The 19,724-nt window shown below is 35.3% G+C and overlaps 1 protein-coding gene across 11 annotated transcripts in view; it reads right to left on the bottom strand.

Moving 5' to 3' along the window:
* FRYL (FRY like transcription coactivator) overlaps window positions 1-19,724 on the bottom strand; it is a 151,440-nt gene that overhangs the window by 38,298 nt on the left and 93,418 nt on the right. For 8 of the 11 annotated variants that reach the window (XM_066317033.1, XM_066317032.1, XM_066317024.1 and 5 more), the window contains 18 exons: window positions 19,327-19,499; window positions 18,728-18,888; window positions 18,098-18,208; window positions 17,092-17,246; window positions 16,745-16,844; window positions 15,506-15,674; window positions 14,464-14,723; window positions 13,137-13,277; window positions 11,791-11,959; window positions 10,453-10,537; window positions 8,258-8,370; window positions 5,796-5,946; window positions 5,367-5,470; window positions 4,627-4,812; window positions 2,749-2,953; window positions 1,751-1,872; window positions 1,095-1,285; window positions 268-362 (listed from right to left, as the gene is read on the bottom strand). In XM_066317033.1, the coding sequence (XP_066173130.1) occupies window positions 268-362; window positions 1,095-1,285; window positions 1,751-1,872; window positions 2,749-2,953; window positions 4,627-4,812; window positions 5,367-5,470; window positions 5,796-5,946; window positions 8,258-8,370; window positions 10,453-10,537; window positions 11,791-11,959; window positions 13,137-13,277; window positions 14,464-14,723; window positions 15,506-15,674; window positions 16,745-16,844; window positions 17,092-17,246; window positions 18,098-18,208; window positions 18,728-18,888; window positions 19,327-19,499 (2,691 nt within the window). The remainder of the gene's footprint in view (window positions 1-267; window positions 363-1,094; window positions 1,286-1,750; window positions 1,873-2,748; window positions 2,954-4,626; window positions 4,813-5,366; window positions 5,471-5,795; window positions 5,947-8,257; window positions 8,371-10,452; window positions 10,538-11,790; window positions 11,960-13,136; window positions 13,278-14,463; window positions 14,724-15,505; window positions 15,675-16,744; window positions 16,845-17,091; window positions 17,247-18,097; window positions 18,209-18,727; window positions 18,889-19,326; window positions 19,500-19,724) is intronic. The other 3 variants (XM_066317025.1, XM_066317034.1, XM_066317035.1) reach the window with 1 other exon arrangement.

Below are 19,724 nucleotides of genomic sequence, written 5' to 3'. Positions count from 1 at the left end.
CTTGAAGAGCTTTTCACAAAATTAAATTGAACCCAAGAGGTTTCAATCAGAAAGGCAATAAGATATCCTTTTGAGGAAATCTAGATTCTTACATGTTTTGCTTGAGGCAGAATGAAAAAAACATACCAGAGCAAGCAATTTTGCTATATGGATACAATTATTCTGCAAAGACGAAAAGAAATTATTTCATTACATCTATAATACAAATTTTTAATAATTCATAAGTTAAAAAATTCATAATGAAGATTGACTAATAAAAGAACTCACTGAGAAAGGGCAGAAAGCAGATCATAATGCTTCATGGTTTCAGCCAATGTATCAATAGCAGATTCTAAAGTCAAAAGCAGCTCTATGACGAAACCCTGGGGAAAGGCACATTATAAATTATGCAATATGCACAAGGAAGATCACAGAAAATCTACTGAGTAGTAATATAAAAATATAAAATCAGTATCAGTAACTAAATTATTTCATGCTTCAATTAGAACACAATCCTCATGAGACAGCTCCAGCTAGCAGTATAGCTTCAAGACAAGGAAAAATTCCAATTTTTCTATAAGCATTTACTGAATTAATTCTCATTAGCACTGTTTTTCAGGATGGATTGAAGGATTCAGATTCATTTTGCAGTATTAAAAGATCAGATACACTCTTAAGATCTACCATGACACTAAGTTGAATGATTGTTAACACTTCATCAGGTAAAGTTCTTAAAAGAAAACCTAAAAAAATTCTTGCTAACACTTTATCAGGTAAAGTTCTTAAAAGAAAACCTAAAAAACTTTTTATCTGGCTGATCTCAGTATTCTCTAAAAATGAAAGAGGTGGTGTCTACAGGAAATAGACATACCAAACTCTCTGAAAGAGCCTATTGCTGTAGAAGAGAATGTGCACAACTTTTCCTCAGTTAATTAGGTGAAATACAAGAAGTGTCAAAATTAAAACTGGTTTGGTATTTCAAATACTTAAAAATAAAAAGCAACTGAAAAAAACAACGGTTTTAAATTTTCCTGTCATTGGCCTAACAATGCACGCACTTCATTTGGGCAGACTCAGCTTTCTAATAAAGGGAGGGGGGACAAAATTTCAAATACCTGAGCTTCTTCTCCTGCATCTCCAACAGTTTCTACTAGTCTGGAGAGAACATCAGAAAGTGTAGATGGAGTGAGAGGCTGCTTCAGAGCCCTGAAAATCTGAAAGGACCTCCCAGCATAATGGCGAGAGGAGCACGAAAGCGCAGTTTGCAAAGCAACTTCACTGAGACGATGTTCCAATTGATATCCTCCTAATTAAGGCAAATAAATTATCAGTATTTTACAAAAAACCAACTCTACCTGAATTTACTGAGGAGTCAATTGCCAAAGTCATTCCTAAATTTCAAATATTCTCGCATCCTCTACATTTCTGTCAAGAATATTGGTCTCAAAAATGTTTACAGGAATATAAATATGTATTCCAAATAATTAATGCTAGAGAGACTTGCAGACAATAAAACTTTTATGATTTGAATATTAAGTGTTCACAAGAAACTAATAAGATGTTTTATCTCATTCCTAAAAGATTGTATTTAAATCTGTCATAACAGAAACACGAACTGACGTGTGCAATACACAAGGAAACTCTATTATTTAAAAACAGTAATTACCTAGAGTGATTTTATAGATAATCTATGCATTTTCATGTGCTGAAAGTATTTATTTAGTTTTCAGTCTTGCACACTCGATCATGTATTGTCTGTTTTTTAACATACCTGAGCTAGACTGTTTAAATATAGATACCACATGCTTTAAAAACACAGTTAACTGTTCAGCACTCTTTATATTAGGGTTCTTGGCTGAAACGTCTTCATGATTCCAAAGTGGGCCTCTTTTCCTAAAAAACATAAAAATAGAGTAAACAGTATATAAAACATAGCCTTTGTCCTTAATATTATTTAAATGAAATTTGAACCTTAAGGTTAATTGCAAAAGAATCTACTATGTGCCACATAAAAGGAACCATCTAGAAGTGCAGACACGAGTCGGAAAGAATTTTGATAACTGACCAATATTATACATAATAATACATACATAATACCAATATATTATGCAAGTAGTTAAAACAAGATGAAAAGCAACGCATCAGTTCCAATTTAAATAACTGGGTAAAAAGATGGAAGAGATGTTCTCTTGTATAGTTGTGGTGTAATACTTCTCTAAGAAAGAACCAATACAACTACCAGCATTATGCACTTCCTAACTTGCTTTCTTCCCAATCCCTTTCCAATGATACATCACACTATTAGAAATTGAGGCTGAGGTAAAGCAAAAGTATCAAAAGCATGGAGAAACAGGATTTCAGATTTACATCATCTTGAAAGCTTAATATAAACTATCATACAAACTGCACAAATGTGATGATACAACTGATGTCCTTTGCAGCAAATTCCTAATTTTTGAATAGTCAGCTCTCTACTACTAGGTAATCCCTAAATGTCACACAAATCCTGCAGCTCCCTAATCATCTCAATGTATTCCTGCCTTAATTCTGAACAAAACATAGAAAAATACTTTTAAACGGTCAGGACTTGAAAGGTCAAAATTCTCTGCAAGTGTTGAAAAGTCAGAGCTTTACATATGTGTATCACATAAAACCACATACTGGTGATGAAACAGAGACAGAATTAGACAACATGATGCTAAATAGTAGGAGGTTTGCCATTTCACCACAAAATACATGTCTTGATGAAAATAAACCCCAAAATCTTACCTTGAGGTAATAAATTCTATGAGAGTCTTCACTTTTTCATCCTGCTCTACTGAAATGTCGACCTCATTGAGGATTGTGGTGTGCAGTTGAGAAATGGCAGCACTTGTATTTCCTAAACTGATGCTAGAAGAGGTAGAACTTGAACTAAGCCCTGAGTCTGTCATTGGGGAGGGCTGGTAATCGGGTATAAAATCATGAACTCCTGCTGAAATTGAAACAAGATGATTATGCATTTTTAAGTTGACAATTAATATTAAATATATACCAAGAAAAAGTAGCCCTCTAAAAAGATCAATAACAGTAAATGTAATGAGAATACCTAAAAGAGAATAAATTCGTGGATGCAATTTCAATGAAATCAACAAGTCTCATACACACAAATTCTTCACATGACTTATATGAACTTTAACTGTGAACTGCTAGATCCCTCTTTAAAACCCCTGTATTATCCTTGATTTTGCACTAATAGTATGAGAGCTCATCAGCTTCTCAATTGAGGCATCTCAACTTAATTTAAAAAAATTATATAGAGTATTTCCTACTAATGAGCAGATAATTTTTTCTTAAAGCTCAGTCATAGTGTAACTGACAGTTCTGGAAATCAGTGAACACTTAAGTATTATCTAGTGACTGGACTCTAAGCAGAGCTCCTGAGGTTGTACAAAGTTTCCATGAAGTTAGATTAATCTTGCAGCCAGAAGATTTTTCTCTTCCATATAAAGAACCACTTTGCACTTCTCTCCATCAATGAAGATGTTTACTTTCTGAGAGAACTACCAAGGAAAACTGTCAGAGCCTTTGAGTGTAACACTTGTATATAAATAAGCTTAAGACTCACTGACCAACCATGAATTTTCACTATAAAACCACAGAGTTTGGACTGGGGCATTTGAGCTTAGCTAGCTCAAATAAAATTTAAAATCAGTTTGTCCAACCTTGTGCTAGGCATGCACACCTAAAAACACCTTATCCTAATCCCCAGTTGGAAATGTTTGATGATGACCTTACTCTAGTTTCTCTCAGACATCTTTGTTTTATTCTGTCATGTTTAGACAGTTTTATACAAGCCCTTAAAGATTAGGATGGGAATGGTTTGCATATGCCACTGTGTAGATGCACCTTTAAAGTTCTGCTGAACAGAAGAATAAATAATATATATAAAATAATCCTTCCACTATACACAGTAGAAATTAATTCCTCATTGCTATAAAAAAACAAATTCACAAATCAGATGACTATTTTTGCTAAGTAATAAAACTATTGCTGATGTGAACAAAAGAGAACGAACAACTGCATGTCAATATGCTGCCACCTACTGAAATAATATGAAATAAAAAAATTTTAAAAACCCAAACTATTTCAATAGAAACTACAAAGTCTCACCATCAGAATATTACCTTCATAAAGAGCTACACAGAAATATAAAGTCTCCTGTATAATTACAATATTTTAAATTTGAGATGAATATTAAAAAGTAGTATCTCAAAAAATATTCTGATAGCCAGTAAAGAACGCAATCACAGCTGACAAAACCTGGAAATTTTAACTTGCTTTAAACAAGTAAGAGATGTATCTTATTGGTTTTTATTTTCAAAGGCATCATAAAACCTGCTGTATTAAAGTTCCAAAACATACTGCTCCCCCTTTGACATCCACTACTATTCATCATTTAACTGTGTTCCCTAATTTAATGACTAAGCACGAAGTGCTAATGACAACTCTATTCATTTTGACTTCTTTAAAATCTAAATAAATACATCTTAATGTCAAGGCCTCAGGAAAACATTACAAACCACAGAAATCTTGATAACACCTGTAAAAAGAGAGAACTTCCCACGTCATTTTAACAAGCAACATCATAATGCATCAAAAGCATACCTGTGAAAGTGTAATCTAAATGAGTAGTTTGCTTGACAGTAAGCACCCTGGACTCATTGAACTCTCTGTTTCTGAGTAGGACAGAAGCAACAGACTGGACATTACTGCCAGAGCCCATCACTATCAGCAGATGCAAAAGTAGTCGTTTACAATGCTCATAGACTTCAGGGTGACCGTGGTCAAAACCTAACACAGAAGGAAAACAGCAAGGCTTTATGATATTCAAAGGACATGCTGAATTATATTCTTTTAAAAATATCAGTATTCAAATTGGTCTGTTATACTTTGCCAAATAACAGATATAGAATTTGCTAAATAATATTTCTTCAGTGTTTCAATATAGAAACAATAGCATACAGTTTAACAGACTCAATGTTGATCAGACTAAAATACATCTGATAATCCCATGCAAGGTTAAAGTACAAAGTAATTTTAAGTAAGAATTTAATCTGTGCTCTGTATGAAAATTACACTTAGGCACAGAAAGAAAAAACTGAATTTTACTGTGTATTCTACAAGAAGTAAAAGTGACTCCAAAAGAAAGTGCCTTAAAACAACCTCAAAAAAACCTGAATTATACTAATTAAGCTGAAAGACATTTAATTGAAATTTTAAAAATACTGTAAATATTATCAAATGAATGAGATTTCAATATAATGGCAAAAATTAACTTAAATATCAAAAGGAAAACTTGAGAATCCCTCAGGTTACTGTAAGTATTTCTGTAAGAAGTTAGTTACCTATAAAAATTGCATGAAGCAAAAGATGCAAGTATCCTCCCCATTCCACCTTTACACTGTGGTCAACTATCAAATCAGTCAAAAGAATCACTGCTATATTGCATCTGAAAGAAAAAAAAATAGTATGTTAGATCAATGAAACAGGAATTTCATGAAGAGTTGCAAAGAGCTTCATATGCTCCTAACTTGTATTCTTCAGTCTATAAACATTCACAAAGCTATGTTATAAGGGATTAATGCTCATAAGAAAAATAGAAACACTTTCATCCTCCAGATAAAAGGTTGAGTAACCTTAAATTGCTAGACCTGTGAGTAAACCCACAGAATTCAAATATATTATCAGCTGCCCTTTAATCTGCTATCTTCAAATTACTGTGTTGGTGCAACTCAAATGAAAACAGAATGAGCTGCCACTGCCAGAACAGCTACCTGTGAAGTGACATGCCCGGAGGAGAAGTTTCAGGCAAGTAATCCACCAGTGGTGACCAGCAACCTCCAGAAGGTGGGAAAGGGAGAGGTTCTCCTTGATTGTGCTCCATCACCTTCAAGCGCCAGTTGGAATAGAGAGGCATTGAATCACCTAACACAACAGAAAATTAAACCAGAAATATATTTACAATGCTTATTTCCGCATGTTACAGTCTTCTGAAGAAATATTCTCAAATTCTTGAGAAGTTGAGATCTAGGAGATGGGAAGGGGAGCCAGCTGTAAATAGCAGTAGTTGGACACAGTTTTTTAAAAGAAAAAAAGTGGTTATTTCTTCTAGTATAAGGATGATTCTACAGAAGTTACACATGTAACAGAGTAAGATGTTTTTGAATGGGTTCATAAAAACTATGATAAAAGGTAAAGTGATGTAATATAATTTCTTTGAATTTCAAATCTTACGCCAGATAGGGAGTTAATTAAGGCTGGGTCCTAAGATTTAACTGAACTCATCTTGAAGAGCATTTCATTATAGGCTAAGGAAGTATTCCTCAAGAGCACATTTTTATAGGTCTCACAGCAAAACCCACCAGGACTATGTGCCAGATACTGCTGGCCTGATCCATGGGTAACTTGGAAATTGCCACTTTTACAACAGTATAGCCAAATCCCACTGGTTGATAAAAGTTACTGCTCAGAAAATCAGTAAATTTGTCAAGAAACCACAGAAAGACATTTAGGTTTTTTATTAACCTTCAAAAGTGCAAGAAAAACATCAGCTATTTGGTAAGAGAGTATACTGTGTTAACACACCCAAAATACTTTCCTGGTTTATAAGTTGTTTTGGACTTCAGAACTATGAGTCAAGACTAGAAAGAAGGAAACTGCCTCAACAGTTCAATGTTTCAGTGGTTCTACCAGCTCTGTTTGGAAGTATAGCTGCAGAAGTTTCAAATGTTCACACACTTATCAGCTCATTCTTACTTTCTCCCCTGGAAGTGACAAACTTCTTACTGATGGAACATGTGAAATATCACCTAGCTCAGGATACTCAGTGTTGCTATCACAAGCAGCAAACAAATCTGACACTGACTGCACCTGTGATTCTGGATAATGCCTAACCATGCAGTAATAAACACTCTGGCTGACCAGAAACCAGACACTAACCTGTTAACTGACCCAAAGTGTGTCCAGCCCTTACAACAATCTCTGCAGAGGGCATTAGGTTTCACCTCCTTGACAGAGGCAGTAACAACCACATATTCACTCTAATCTTCACAGTGTGCAAAGAATCAGTCATTGAGGAGAGGATCAGAAGATCCTAATGGAATTTTGTTGCTTCAACACAGCATGGACAGGACAAGTTCCATACTAACATCTAAAGCTCAAAATGCAGAAGTTTACCTCTTGTTCAGTCACACAAGAAAATTAAGGAAAAGGCAGAGTTGTACCATGTGCTGTAATATACCCAAACAACTTAACCAGTAGTAAAACAGTCAATAAAAAATTGAGTGAAACCTAAGCCTGTGCAGCCACCAGCACAACTGAAATATATCTGATTATGCCATGCAGATTGAAGTACAAAGTCACTTAAATTAATAACAACCTGTTAGCTGAAACAAGAGTTTCAGTCAAACAACTCCTCTGACCATGCACACAGAACCCACTAATGTCACACAACATTTACTGTCTGACCACTGTCCTCATTAATGCCTGATTTCATGACTTGTTTGGCTTTGCCTAGCATTACCATGGTGATTTTTATCTTAGTCATTGGTATAAAAGTAGTTACAGCTATTAAGCCTCTGTTACAGAAATCTCTCCAAAAGCATAATGGAATTTCAGGAGAATTTTTTTCCTCTTTCCATACCTCTGCATCTAAAAAAAACAAAACACGGATCACAAAAACAAATCCAAAACATGTTTTCTAAACAGTCTTGGAAAACAGATGTATATAAAGAGAACTTTTTTCCCTGCTATATTTTCCTTTGCCATCACTTAAAAAAAGTTTAGTACTCTTTTTTTTAAATAAGCCAAGGAATGCCATCCTTTAAAAGAATGATTACTTGTAATTCTCATTTTAAAAAAAAAGCAACCTCTTTTCCATCCCCTTTTTTTAAATCTCATCTTCATCCTGCTCATCTCTGTTTCTTGTGCCTAACTGTCAAAGGAAATAGAGTAAAACCATTTCATTTAGGAAGATGTTCACAACTCATTCCAGAGGACAACAAAAAGAACAAAGCATATCATCTTCCTTGAATATTTTATTGCAGTCAAATGTATGCTAGATTTCAATAGTTGTAATAAGATGGAGGAAGATAAAACCCCCTAATTTTTAAAAGATTTATGCTAAAAGCACTGATAATGCTCATCTCTTTATGTTCCACAATCTACACTAGAAGTACTGAGTTGTGAAAATTTTGTGTGCTATTCATAGACATTATTTTAAAATAAAGAATATTACTTTTTTCCTCTTCATATGATCCTCCAGAGCTGCTGCTGTAGCGAGATTCGAGTCTGTGGTGCTGGCGGTTTAAGTTGCTGTTCAACCCACTGTAGATGTCTAGGTGTGCATAGCTGTAGGTGCAAATAAAGCAGAATTAGTGACTTATCTTCTGTGACAAACATTAATCAGGGTCTCTCAGTAAAATTGTATCTCGGCAAAACTCTTACACAAAAAACAATCTTACAAGGATAATCAACATGATGCCAAAGCACCTCAGCTGTGTATGACATACCTTCTCCAGCAACACCAGATAAGGGGATTCAAAGAGATTATCCACTGTAAATTGTATTTCTCTTCCATCATTTTCACTAACATTTAAGCACATTAAAATATTTGTTACTATTGCACGTAAGTTCTTCTCACTCTTGAACAAAATAAGGAAATCTGTCTGTGATCTGGCAGAGACATATGCATGTATACACACACAGTGTATACAAAATCCAAAACCCTACCTTGCTAATCTGATAAACTACAGAAAAATCAGAGAAATGAGAGTGCTAAAAGCACCATTTCCAAACTGTGTGTGTGTGTGTTTCTCCTGGTAAGTGCAAGATGTACAGGGTACATCTCATCAAGAAGCATGTACCCTGGGGAGGTTTAAGACAAGCCTACAGTATATGCCAAAACTCACAGAAACTTTCAAAACTGCCTTCATTACTTTACAAACTTCTTCAGCTTGAGCCCCCATAGCAGCCAAGTACTTCTCTTGCTCACTGAGTTCTGAATGACACATTCCAGGTTTCTGTGATTTACTGTCATACAGCACACCCCAATTCAATTTAATTATTGGGGTTGCCTCTACCAATATATTTACTATTCTAATTATATTGACATAATTATCCTAGGGAAGGAAAGAAAGTGTCCAACTGGGAAATTATATCAGAACTGTAATTATTGAAGCTCTCAAACAAGTTGTCAGAAACTCATTTGCACACAGTTGCTACTCTACAGTTATGGCACATGTGCAAACTCCTGCTCATGCTAATTACAGAGTCTCCACTCCCTTTCCACTTGAAATTATGGTTACTATCCATATTAACACGATGGAGGTTAGCTCTCCATATTAACACAAAATGACAGCACGCCCACAGTCAGTTACTGTTGAGCTCCAAGTACACAGCCTGACTAAGTCTGTATCAACTGTTTGCTTTCCACCAGCCTCAGTAACAGGGTCTGCCAAATTTCTCCAAAACGAGTATAATTAAATAGCTCAAAAATTAGGGAGGGAGAAATTGGTTTTAAAGTTAGCTGTAGTATCTTGGCACAGATACCAGGCATCCAAATACCCCAGTTAGGGAAAATAAATTAGCTTGAAACACATAGGCACCGTTCTGTCACTGTTAGGGACACGAAAGAATCAGCAGGCAGCAGAAAGGTCAGCAGGAAAACTCTCCACTTTATTTTTCTGACTCCATCTTATATACACTTTGACAAGAGGACCAAAGATTGGCTACACAGGTAGCCACCTCTTCAACCTCGTTAGTGAACATCACCATCAAGCATCTTTCTCCTCCCAGAGGAGAACTATGTAAACAAAGTAGATAAATTCTAAAAATATGCATAGTTTTCTTGAAACTGCATGAGAACCAAATGCAAACAGTGAAAAGCAGGCAAACTTGGGGTGACACTGTTCATTTCCAATGAGGTAATAAACCAATTTGCAAGTCATAAAACCACAGAATGACTTGGGTTGGAAGAGACCTTAAAAATCATTTGGTTCCAACCCCCCTGCCATGGGCAGGAACACCTTCCACCAGACCAGGTTACTTGGAGACCTATCCAGCCTGGCCTTGAACACTTCCAGAGATGGGGCATCCACTTCTCTGGGCAAAGTGTCTCACCAACCCCACCCTACAGTGCAATTGCTCTTATATGAACATACACAGTCCAGTGTAAGAGTAGCTACTTTAGGCATCAAAAACAACATAGCTGTAGCAATATAATGCCTGACCTGGACTGGAGCTCAAACTACAATTGAGGCTTCTACTGTTAATCTCATACAATATTCCAGTTCTGTTGATATGTATGACATTATATGGAACGTAATCCCTGCAATGTAGACAGACCTGGAGCTGCTGAGATGTGAGTATTTATAGTATCTAGCAGGAATTCCTGTAATTCAACTAATAACTGCTCTTTGAGGAGATACTTACTTCTCTTCAATACTGTCTTTCATGTGTTTACTGTCAGGGTTGCAATCTGTGGGAGCCACCATTGTATTGCTACTAGAAGTGGTACCTGTGAATTATGGACAAGAAAAGTGGTTGGTCAATAAAAAGGAAAAGTAATCTTAAACACAACATGACCACACTTATTTGCTGGTCCTTGCCCAGAGCCCTGATCAGGTTTATTCTACAGCAATTGGCACAAATACAAACTACTTCCACGTGAAATAAAGGATTGTGAGCTGCTACCATAATTTCACTAACCAGGAAAAATAAAAATAATCTTCCAGGAATCTCTAACTCTTCAATGTAAATTAAGTAGAAAGTTTTTAAAGCAGTATCTCGAGACCTATTTTCTTTTTTCCTGTATTATACACCTCATAGTAATCTGTAAAATGTAGTTGGACTTTGTTATCCAGTTAATTTAAACCACAAATAGATTGAAGATTAAAACCTAATAGCTTGTGGTGAAGCTTTTAACAATTTTCTTTTAGAAGAAATTTGCAAGCATCACACTGAACTGACAGCCACAACTGGAAGCAATTTTGTACCCTTCCAGCCTTTGCTAGTCTAAATTATATTAAGTGCAAGAGCCCCAGCAATTTCTTTTGTATTTTTTTAACACTTTCAAGAACAAGTGCCAATGTGATCCAGATTATACCATGTGATAGGTCCAGGCTACTTCATAATATTGACAAATTTGCAGCACCAAAGTTAAGGCCTTGCTTAGATACTCTCCCCACATCTGTGTCTTTTGCAGCTCCATTTGACAGATGGATACTCCACCAAAACAAAACCACTTTTCCCCACGTTTCTCAGCATGTTCTTGGATTGAAGCACGAGGCACTTTGGGGGTTTTTTGATGACTGATCTATTGTTAATAATTTCTAGATAAATTTTCCTACATCAGTGAACTTAAATCCTCTTGAAACAATTCCTACGGATGCAGTTTATGTCTGTAACAGAACTTAAAATATAACAACTTAGATGGATTTTAAATTATATATTTTTCCCCATGGTTTGACTGACTAGACACAGAAGTCATATAGTGAGGGTGAAGAGTACAAGGTCTGAACACAAAGAAAGTCTGATCCTTATATTAAGACAAACCCATCCCTTGTGAACCTATCAGATGTTCTTCAGTAAGAACTCTGAGTACACCAAAAACTGCAGATCTTGTAAAACAAACTTTTAATCTTATCTTTAGAAACAGAACCTTGCACTCCCCTACTGAATATTTAAAAATGTAGCATAACTGATTGATAACAGCATGTTTATAATTGACAATAATAACAGTTTAAGTTAGTTAAGTCAGCAAATGCTTACCTGAAGTGACAGAGGGGATTTTGTAACTGGATGTAATGCGGTAATAAGGTGGATTATCCATATGGGTGACTCCTGAACTGACAGGATCTGTAAGCTGAAGTTCACTCACCAGCTCTTCTAGTAGTTGCATTGTTTTATCTCTACCCAAATAAACAATGACTTTCTTTACCTGCCATTAAAAAAAAATTATATATATACACACACACACATATATATATTTATATGAAGAGATTTAAATACCACAACTTGTTAGAATCAGTATCTAGCTGCACTGCAAGCAAGGATACATAAAACTTATTCTAGTTCCAAAAGCAACCAAAGCTACTTTCCCAGCAGCAAGCATGGGAAACACATCACAACAGTAATAAAGTAAATCTCAGTTCCAGTCTTCTGACAATAAAGTTTGAAAGCATGTCTTCTGAAAATTATTTAGGCAAAAGGTTTTCTTACAAAGGTTTTAGCAGCACCTGACATCCATACTGGAATAAATGTATTCTGATATAATTTCTTTTTGATATTTCACAGTCCTGTTCTATACTATTTATTTTCCTTCAGTTATATTTTTCTTCATTATCCTGCAGTGCTCTCACATAGATTTTCACATAAAATAAAATTGGTTTTGAGGGTGATTGGGATGCTTAGTGGGGTTATTTTAGTATAATACTTGGTCATGAAAGAATGATCCTGTACAGGGTATAACCGGTGCTTTATTTTCCTGTATTATCTGTCTGCTTTTTAGGAATGCAATTAATTACAGCATGAGAAAAAAATTGTTCAGACTGTACTCAATAAAATTAATCCAAGTTTAGCTATCAAACTTTTAAGATTTCTTTTTATGACAAAGGAAAATAAAATGCAAAGACATATGCAGAATTTCAGTAACTCTTTTACATTTTTTATTATTTAATTGCCAAAGGTCTACGGCCTTGATATATGGCCTTCCTGAATTTTGACAATTCATAACTGGTAAGACAACTGGTGGACTGTTTCAGACTTATCACCTTCAGCAAATTCATAAATTGTCTTAAGGAAGCCTCAGCATTCTTTAAGGTGTGGTATCCCTTCTTGTTGATTTCTCTTCTCAAGTCCATTCCATGAATGACAAATTAATTGATTTAATTGATTGACAAATTGATTCCTTAATTTAGACATAGATGTCCAAAGTAAAGCAAACAAAGGAACTGAATTTGATTTCTTCATAGTATTAGTGGACATAAAATACAGGGTGGAGATTTTGATACTATAAATCCTACCTCACATTTTTGTTTGATGATGTTTGCTGCTAGACATAGTATTAATTTTTAAAATATCAATAAGCACCAATGAGCGATCTGTCACATACTCACATAAGGCAAAAGGCTGGGTTCACTGTTCACTCCACAAATACTGATCAAGAAGTGCAAAATTATTTTCAGATTCTTTGGCCAGCTGTCTGCCAAAGTAGTCCAGACATTTTCTATCTCTGACCAAGCCACTTCATCACCATACTAGAAAACAAAATAAATGCACGTCCTGAAAAGTCCATTAGAAGACACTGTACTCAGAAGTGATCTGTACTGATCAAGTGAAACAGGCTCTAGAAAAAAAGTCATAAATCTTGTTGCACATTTAATGTTCTGGAATGATGCCTTCACATGTATTTTTAAAAATACATTCTGGCAATAGCTATTTTCTTTTATAGACATAAATGTATAAAAATGTATCTAAAGATAGGTGTACATACTATATATTTCTAATACATTAGACTGAAGAAGCTGGGCCTTTTTAGTCTAGAGAGGACTGAGGGGGGAATCTCATTAATTCATGTTAATATCTCACAGACCAAGGGGATGGTGCCAGACTCTTTTTGGTGGTGCCTTTTTCGTGGTGCCCAGCAACAGGATGAGGAGCAATGGGCATACACTAAAGCACAAGAACTTCCACCTCAACATGAAGAATTTCTTCCCATCTAGGGTGGCAGAGAACTGGAACAGGCTGCTGAGGGAGAACATGAAGCCTCCTTTTCTGGAGACCAAAATCCCACCTAGACAAGTCCCTGTGTTGCATGCTCAGGGTGACCCTGCCTTGGCAGGGCTGTTGGTCTTGATGATCTCCAGAGCTCCCTTTCAACTCTAACAATTCTGTGGAATTCAACAGAGACTCAGTCTGCCAATTGCTGACAGTACTGAATAAAACTCCATGGACCACACACTGACAAGAGCTTTTAATTGATAGTTCAAAACATGATCTCTCATCAGTAGGATTCTCATATAGCAATCACTGTCAGAAGAATTGCATGTGAGCAATACTTCCCTGTTGTCAGTAGCTATGATAGGAAGGAGGAGTCAATCAGCCTCTGGCAGCAAGACAGGCTCCAAAACTCCACTTTGAGATTATAGGTATACCAGCGTTTTCTATCCAGGTATTTTCTATCCAGCTAAACATCAGTAGTGCAAAACATTAGCTATATACTGTTACTACACAGAACAATTACTGTAACATTTATGTTACATACTACATATTTCTTGGAATACATCAAAAATATGGGGTATAATTTGAGTATACAAAGCACCTCCACAAATATGAACAGTAACTCTTGAAAGCTTGGTGACATAGTATCTGAACAGTGTTTTCTTGCATCCTAAACAGAACAATCCACTGGAAAGAGGTAAGCACCTAAGGAATTAATTTTACCTTTGCAGTCATGTACATTAGATTGTTCAGAACCATAGCTGTGGCCTGTGGTGACCCCCAGCCTTCTCCTCGTAGCCATCGTCTGCTGTTCACCATCATTTCTCTGTCTTTCAAAGAATCTTCTTCATCTTCATCTTGCCGACGAATGGTTGGCAAAGGTTTCAAGTCTACCAACTCAATATTGTTCATCCAAGGCAGCAGATAATGCAGCATCACCTGTCTCCCAGCTGGGTGAGCTGTTTGGATTCTCTGACTTACTTCTGCCATACAAAAATGAGGTATAAACATGAATTCCAAATCAATAATGAGAACTGGCTTGGTGATCACAACAACCATGAACCCAGCACACCATACTGATATAATGTAATGCTGATATAAATGAAGTTTTTTTGTTTGGCTGGCTAGTGCCATTTCATAATGATAAAATCCACAGTCTTCAGCAGAGCTAACTGAAGACACTGCTGACAAACATCACATTGAAGAAATCACATTAGTATGCAGATATATGTGTGTGTGTGTATGTGTACATATATTCCTAATTGAAGAAGGGAACTGAAAAACCTATGGCATAAAAAAATGTACCAAGTTTGGCAAAAAAAGCCACTTAGAAATTTTTCTTCCTCAGATTAGTCCTAGCAGGTTGGTTTTTTTTATTATTTATGTAAGAGGTTATTATTCTGCAATTGTTTAAAAATGCTACAGAATAACATATTTAAGCAATCTACAGTAAATAACACAATAGAGAGAAAATGAAAGAATGATTTAAAAAAACAATTGCAAACTATTTCTATAATATGATTTTCCATGGTTATTAGAAAGTCAGTAAAATATTTTTGATTCATGTTCTTTCACCTTGAATATATTTCAAACACAAGTGAGCAAAAACCTGTCACTTAGACTTTTTTGTCTCAATTCTGTATGATGATGATGTTGTCTGATTTTAGTGAACTACATATAAATGAATAATTAAAAAATAAGAATGACACATTTTGTACAATGCTTTTGACTTGATGAAGTTTTTTGGTTTGTTTTAAAATCATACCTGAGAAGATAGCAAGTGTCAGTTCAGGGTAAGTCCTTGCTAATTCTTCTGACAGTTGATAATATGACATAGAATACAGATGTGGTAAAGGAGAAGGCTGTCCCAAAACCCCATCCATCCGCTGAACTTCCAGTTTGTGAGCGTAACGGAACATCTTTGGTTCCAAAATCTACAACAGTAATGTTCACAATTTGAAGCTAAGAATAGAGCTACTGTAGAAATTTTATATATAAAAAAAACTTCTTAAGTTCATATATCTACACTCATTTAATGTCTTTTATCTATGCAAATCTCCATACACCTACAACATTTGCTAACACTGTGGTAAACTAATAGAAGACTAGCTAAGATACATTTCACTTGATGAGTTTCCAGCAATAAAGTTTCAAAATCTGCTTTTACAAAATACCATCTTAAATACAAATTTATCTATAATGAAATGCAAAATACTATTTAACATTTGCATTTCCAAACAACACCAATTTTTGCTCATCTGTGAGACATGGATAGGAACAACACAATCTTTGATGTGGTAGAGATGCAGCAGGAGACTAAAGCATTCTGATACTTTAAAAATCAATTTGGGCTGATCTTAAAAAGTAGTGTTCATTTGAGAAGAAAGATGGGGATGATTTATCAATAAGGGTGTGACTTCAGTGAGGACTTCACTGTTGAATTTAGCTGACAACAAAAACCTTTAAATAAAACTCCAAGACTTTAGGTCTGAGCTACTATCAGCACAGATTTTTAAACACTAATGCTGCCTTAAGCTTACCCCTAAATGACTGCAGATAAGAATATACAAAGGTAAATTAAATGGCTAACAAGATTTTCACTGTCATCTCTCCACATGGAGAGATGAAAAAATGTTTGGTAATAGCACAAAAATGAGAAAACTGACTGCTACTCCAGCAGACAGTGAAGGCCTGGGAAGCAATTTGCTTCTTTCTGAGATACTTTTGGACAAATGGAGCTATACGTCATTCTGTTTCAGGGCCAAATCAACCTGATTTAGGTTGTTTCTTCAAAAAGCAGGTATTATGAAAATACAGGTCTTGAGTGCATAGAAACAGACTTTCAGGAATTGCCAGGTAAGGATCTGGTTTAAAACTATGTACTAAAATAGAGAAGAAAAAAACCCATTGTATTTCATTACTGAAAAAACCCAGATTTTTTAAAATACATAGGACAATTCTTATTTTAAAAGAAATAAATAATAATTAGAATTAGTTTACAAACCTGCAATAGTTGCATAGCAACTTCATAGATAGCCCTAGTAGAATCAGCTGCTTTAAATAGTATCAGATTCAGGAGGGTCACTGTATCACACTGGTAATCCCTAGGAAAAAATGGCAAGTACAAAAAAAGTAAAACTACATTTATTTTCAAAGATTTGAATTGAATTAAGTTTAATTTACAAGGCATATGATGATAGGAGACGGAATAACACTTTGAGAAGTTTCTCTAGTAACACACACACAAACAGCGGTGATCTTTTTTTCTCTACAGAAGCAAAAAAGCAGAGTTCTACATTTAAGCACACTCTGAAAATGGAAATTTTTAAGGTTTGAAAAATGCTGTAGTACCTGTTTTGAAACACACTGGCTATGGCTTTAAAGCAACCCGCTGCTACCCGCTTGGAACCTGTGTAACACCGGTCAACGGCCCAGTACATGAGGTTACTCTGGTCAGGATTGAGTTCCAAGAGCAGCATGACTGCCTCACAGCCCAGCTGGTGAACCTAGGGAAGAGTAAATATATATTTAAAAACGGAGAAAAAAAGACCAACTTACAAAATAGGAAAATAAATTTTTAAGAAACCTGAAACCATTGGGAACATAAAAATCTGTTCCATCCAAAACCAATGCCACCATAGCCTAAAGCAACAACAGATAATTCTACCACACTGTTTACTGTTCAACCTGCACACAGTCATAAATTATTGATACAAATAACTAGAGCTCTACTGACATTTTTTCCCTATTTTGAGCTATTTACCATTTTTATGTGTTGCCCTGAAAGCACTAGATACAGAGAAGCCCTTAAACACATGCAGGAATTTCAGTGGCATACAAGGGATAGATCTGCATGGAGACTTGTTGACCTTCCCTGGAATCAAAGCAGCCCACAGGAACTATATTTTTATGTGGTCCTAGCATTATAGGGCCACAGAGGTCCTACCTTTAAAGCTTACCTTATTATTTAGATGAAAATCTTTGTCTTACTAACCCCAAAAGACCCCAAGGGAGTCCACAGTCTAAACAAGAGTTTATGTTCAAAATCTCATCTCCTTTAGATTTGTGGAACACCTGACTTATTGCTACAACTTAGCATGGTTGATCAGTTTATAGACAATATACAGTGCTTCTTCACCTCTTGTCCTTTCCTCTTCCATTCTCTTTCTCTGTTCCTAGACTGTGATTAGGGACCTCCTTCCTCATCAGGGTGAATATATATGAAGTGTAAAACCCTGCGCTACTAAAACAGCTCTGAGCTTAAGTAAAGCATTTAGGAAAATCTGTCTGCAAACTCACTAAAACATGTTTGAAGGCATTGATAGCTGCAAAGTGAGGTTGACATTGCCTGTATTACCTTTTTATCTTGTGAATCCAAAATATTATCCAGCCATTTGTATAAATAGCCATCGGACGAAAGCCCAACGTTGTCTGCAACAGGGCCACAACAAAGTACCGCAGACATAGCCTTTGGAAAGCAATTGAAAAACACATTTTAATAACTCAGATACAGGAAGTTGCTCTTACTCAGTCCATTAAAATATCAGGTAACTAAATTCTAACATGTTAAGAGAGGAAGACCAAGGATAATAAAAAATATTTAACATTTTATTCAAGAAATTATTAAAGCATATTTTTCTCAACTTTCAAATACAAGGAAGGGTCAATGCTAAGATGCTGACATATTGTAGAGTTAATACACCACTTTCATTGCTAATGTAAATCTAGATGAAAGCCTTTAACTTAAGTAAATAAGAACTAAACTCACAAGAAGTGAACATTCAGTGGTAATTGTAAGAAATTTCTATAGCAAGTGCAATAGTTACAGTATGGGAAATGCTGAACAGCCAAAAATACACATGTAAGCAGAAGGAATAAAAAGGCACTAAAACTTGGATGTGAAAACCACATCTAAAAAGCCCAAATGTGAAATTTGCATCGTGTTGACATAACAATCCATTTACAGAATTCAAAAGTGTTAAAATACCTTTAATGCACAGTATTGGTGTCTGTTTATTCTCATGTTTCTATCACTGTATCTGTCCAGGGGAGTAAACATGATACTAAAAGGACCTGCCCAATGACTGAACAGCATAAATAGACTGTGGCGTAGACTCTGCTGGGGAAAGACACTTCTTCTCTGGTGTACTGTAAGAAAAGCCCACAGTTACACACACTCTTGTAATTCTTTATCTTAAAGCATGTAACACAAACAGACCCAAACTATGAATATAAAAGGAAAAATCCATGTAAAGACCCATGATTATTTTAACACCATTATGCCTGCATGTAGGTTTACTATAGTCCTGTTTAATGCCAGTAGTGTACAAGAATAAGCTATTTATTAGTCCACAGAACTCAAATACATAGACAATCAGCAAGACTTTGCCAAACAGAACCAAAAACCTCTCTTAAAACTCATACTGCTAAAGTTATACTCAAAACTGATGTCATAAATAGTTTTAACAAAAGTATTCTGAAAGTTCAGATAAGTGCTTTTTGTTTAGTTTCTGTTTGGTTGGTTTTTTTCCTTTTTAAATGTACTGCATAATAAATACCGTAATCAGAAGTTACTTTTTTACATACCTGGAACATTTTGTATGATATTTGCCACTAAGGCACTAAAATGGCATCGGATATCTTTCAACGTATCAGAATCCTTTTCATTTTCTGCTTCTAGGAGTTGTCTTGTTAGATCAACATACTCAAGTAAAGTGTTGTTGAGGGAATGTGTTTCATTATCAAGGCCACCACTTGCACTAAACAAATAAAATAAATTTAGAAAATCAAAGAGCACGGTAATGACATACAATGTTTGAAAATTACTTTTATTTTTTAATCTTTAAATATCACTACACCCTCATCACTGCAAATACTTAATTCAAAGTAATTTCTTCATCCAGCTTCCATTTCAGCATTAAAATAAAAAACTCCAGTGAAAGCAAACTAAGAATCAAACCTAATTATCTGAAGTCACTCATCCT

This window comes from Sylvia atricapilla, chromosome 4 (assembly GCF_009819655.1).
Source record: "Sylvia atricapilla isolate bSylAtr1 chromosome 4, bSylAtr1.pri, whole genome shotgun sequence".
In the NCBI taxonomy this organism is placed as follows: domain Eukaryota; kingdom Metazoa; phylum Chordata; class Aves; order Passeriformes; family Sylviidae; genus Sylvia; species Sylvia atricapilla.
This window is presented reverse-complemented; position numbering and strand designations above follow the sequence as displayed.